Source organism: Salvia splendens, chromosome 10, assembly GCF_004379255.2.
Source record: "Salvia splendens isolate huo1 chromosome 10, SspV2, whole genome shotgun sequence".
Classification (NCBI taxonomy): domain Eukaryota; kingdom Viridiplantae; phylum Streptophyta; class Magnoliopsida; order Lamiales; family Lamiaceae; genus Salvia; species Salvia splendens.
The window spans coordinates 17,038,808-17,042,473 of NC_056041.1; the positions used below are offsets into that span (position 1 = coordinate 17,038,808).

General features: G+C 33.6%; 1 protein-coding gene across 1 annotated transcript; it reads right to left on the minus strand.

Moving 5' to 3' along the window:
* LOC121752694 (probable lipid phosphate phosphatase 4) lies at positions 1–2,603 on the minus strand. Its single transcript, XM_042147798.1, has 9 exons — positions 2,582–2,603; positions 1,867–1,926; positions 1,555–1,787; positions 1,373–1,460; positions 1,187–1,296; positions 745–838; positions 487–663; positions 346–405; positions 1–188 (listed from the first exon to the last, which is right to left on the minus strand). Exons 3-9 carry the CDS (start codon positions 1,705–1,707, stop codon positions 1–3), a joined length of 870 nt encoding a protein of 289 aa, XP_042003732.1. The 5' UTR covers positions 1,708–1,787; positions 1,867–1,926; positions 2,582–2,603.
* Positions 2,604–3,666: the final 1,063 nt, after the last annotated feature.

Here is a 3,666-nt window from a genome sequence, read left to right on the forward strand (position 1 = left end):
TTAAAATGCAATTATCCTGCAAGGCTCACGATCACGACCACGATCACGATCTCTCCCGTTGATCTCCTCTACAGGCGTCGGTCGATCTCTGCGATCCTCGTGCTGAAATTGAGTGGTTTCTATTTCTTCAATATCACATTCGAAGCTGTTTTCTTCCATCATTCTAATAAATGCATGTGTTGCCCAACCTACACCCCAGATGTTATGTTTAGGTCATGTATGGCTGATTTTATTATGATCAGACCTCAAAATTGAAATTTAATTATTTCTTTGTTATGTTTAGTATAATCATTTAAATTCTATAGCCTATTAATTATAGTTTGATGATAGTCATATAGTACTCACCATTATTGCAATTCGGGAATGGGAAAAATTGGAGATAGCAAATCGAAGAAACAACAATTCCTACATTAAGTGCAATGGCGATGGATTAGTAGTAAAATAGAATAATTAAAAGTTGGTGTATATAGAAGCAAGGTGACTGACCTAACATGGATCCAGTAAACACATCGGTCCAGTGATGCCAATAGTCGTCGACACGAGAAATAGCAACAAGCGCAGCAAACAAATAAGGAATAAGCACAATGCAAATCTTGGCCGCATGCCCTCTTTTATCAAACACTTTTATTTTCCCAGATAAATACCATGCCAGAAACCCTAACCCTGCACCATTTTCATTTACCTAATTAAATTTTCATTATACATATGTTTCTATAATTAATGAGTAATGTTGTTGCTACCAACATGCAGAATGGCCACTAGGAAAGCTTTTGTATCCTTCTTTTATAAGCTTCCGATCTCCGGTGCACATAACGTCCCCGTTGTTAGGGTTAAATATCTAGACATACAACCATGATTCTTGTTAAGCATGTCCATTTGTGCATAAAACTAAAAACAATATTATGCGAAAATTTGAATGTTCACATGATCACGCGAATTGAACGGTTTCCCGTGATCGTGTCGCGCAAGTTGAATAATTTTCACTTAGTACTATCATGCGATATTGCTCAATTCGCATGACCACTATTTAAAATTTCCTCTTTACAAGTTCTATATTCGTAAAACGTCTCATGACCAATTTGATATATTTTGATTCATAGAAGCGGGAACGAATAAAAATATATCAAATTGGTCATGCCAGTCTTACTAACATTGACACGTAAAATGGTCTTAACAATTACTCTACCGCGATTCCATCGGGGAAACACCGAAAGTAGAAGTTGGGGCGAGGTCGTCCAACAGCATCTTTTATGGAATCAGTTACGACTGACGTGATCAGGACAAAATAAGCAAGCCCTAACATATCACAATTAATGAGTTATGGCTATATATATACAACAACACAAATTAATTAATAATGTCAAAAACTTACCAAGAACAGCATGGTGCAGATCATAAACATCCTTTCTTCGGTGGTAATAAATCAAAAACACCAAGCATGGCAAGATCACAGCATACACCTATTATATTCCCACAACCAATTCAATCACTTAATCATAAACACCTCAAAAAATTATTAGTACTACTAATTAATATATATGTGTATAGATATACAGGGACAGCCCACATAGGGACGGTGTCTGGTATTTTGAGAGGGTATTTGAGGTCCGTCATGAGGTCGGAGCTTATGTAGCGATGGAAGGGCTCGATGATGTTGAGGCCGCCATCGATTCCAGCAAGGAGGAGCAGAATAAGCCAATCCTGCATATGCAGCCTTACCAGCCTTGCTCCATGCGACTGCACCGTGTGCAGCACAAAATTGCTCTCTCGCGGACTCTTCGCACAATCTGATTAATTCAACAAAACAAAACTATAATCACTAATTCATAGAATAAGCAAGTTGTATTTGAATGGAACACATTCTACCTTAAACTTTGAACTTTGATGTGTGATCTTGATTGCAACGAACACATGCATTTGCGTGTTCTGTTCCATTTCAAATAGTCAATGATTAGACGACAATTCAACCCCAGAACATCCTTCAAATATTTCCATTAAATATACCAAAAAATATCACATGATAAATACACTTAATCATATATAGTCTATACATTAGAAATGGACCACTCGCCACCTTAAAAGACGGGGTTATCCAAGAATATATAGATGAGACATAGTCATCATTGTTACATTGTATCATAGCAGGCTCAAGTCGATGTGGATCTCTTACTCTGCGCGTGTGCATTCCGGCCAACATGTGCAAGGGCGTGTTGAAAAACCCTCATTCTTGTCCCATGTTTCATCATCTATATATTCTTGGATAACTCTTTCTCCTTTTAAGGCCTTTTAAGGGGGTGACTGACTCATTTCTACATATATAAAAAATTACAGTACTACTATTCTGTAATGGCCATCATAACAACAATTATAAACATTTCGTCTCAAAAAAGTTTTCCTAATGATTCAAAATGTTTGGAAATATTTGAATTCTTGGAATAGCAAATACAACGAAACACAATTCTCCAGGGATGCATATGCATGAGAACAAAATCATATCATAATCGCATTCAAATTTCCAGAAATGGAAGTTCGTGATCAAAGTGGAATTGGCATTCAAAATATGTTGAAATTAAGGACGTACCGTCGACAAAGGAAAAAAAAACAAAAATAAACAGGAAAATCAGCTGGATGTCTCGTGAATAAGGCCTCGCCAATTTATAAGAAAAAACAACTTCTATAAATTTATATCATATGAAAATGAGTGATAAGAAAATATTGATACATAACTCGCCGACTTTAGCCACCATTTTTATTGTATGTATTTTAACACTTTTTAATGGAAGGATTTAGGTATGAGAATCGAATTTGCGTAAAACATTGCAATGTCTCCATTGATCTAGCTCTATTTTAATCCACAACAAGATCATAGTTAATACACTTTTTAAACATAAATTCAATGAATATAAGTTTAGTTGATATCGGATCACATTTATAACCTTATTGAACTCGAAAAAGGAAAGTGCAAAATATTTGAAGTCTTTTTTTTTTTACCTCTAAGCCTTAAAAGAGTACAAATATCATTTTTACACTCGCTTTATTTCTTATTTTTGTTGAAATTTGTGTTTTATTAATCAGTAAGGGTTTCTTTATTTTAGTCCTTTTCTTTTGCTTGTTTACACTTCTGTTTGTCTTTCTATTTCTTTCTATTGGTCCTATCTTTATCTTAACCCTTATTTCTAGTACTAGCCATTTTTTCAGTGCTTACAAGTTAGATTACTTTTTGTATTTACCGAGAATTTAGTTAAACTTTAAGTATGTCACTGAAAAATAGTAACACTAGTTTATATTATAAATTATTTAGTTGAAATAAAATTTAGTCGTACAAAATTATTGTTGAAAATTATAGGTATAGTAAAATATAATCTATTACAGTATAATATTAACATTATATTTTAGGGGTATAAGTTAGTTATTTTTTGAGTTGGAAACAAAAAGTAAATATTCAAAAAACCTTTTGAGTTAGGAAGTAATTATGACTTTTCCTTTTTTGTTCATTTTACAAATTATCATAGTCTCGGTAAACCAAGAGGCGTGATATCAATTTTCTTTTATTTTCCTTTTTTGTTCAATTTCTGTCTTTTTTCAAAAGTTGTGGTAGAGTTCATGATTATTATAATTAATTTCCGTGTAGTTAATAAATTGTTAAAAATATTGCCATAGACTTCG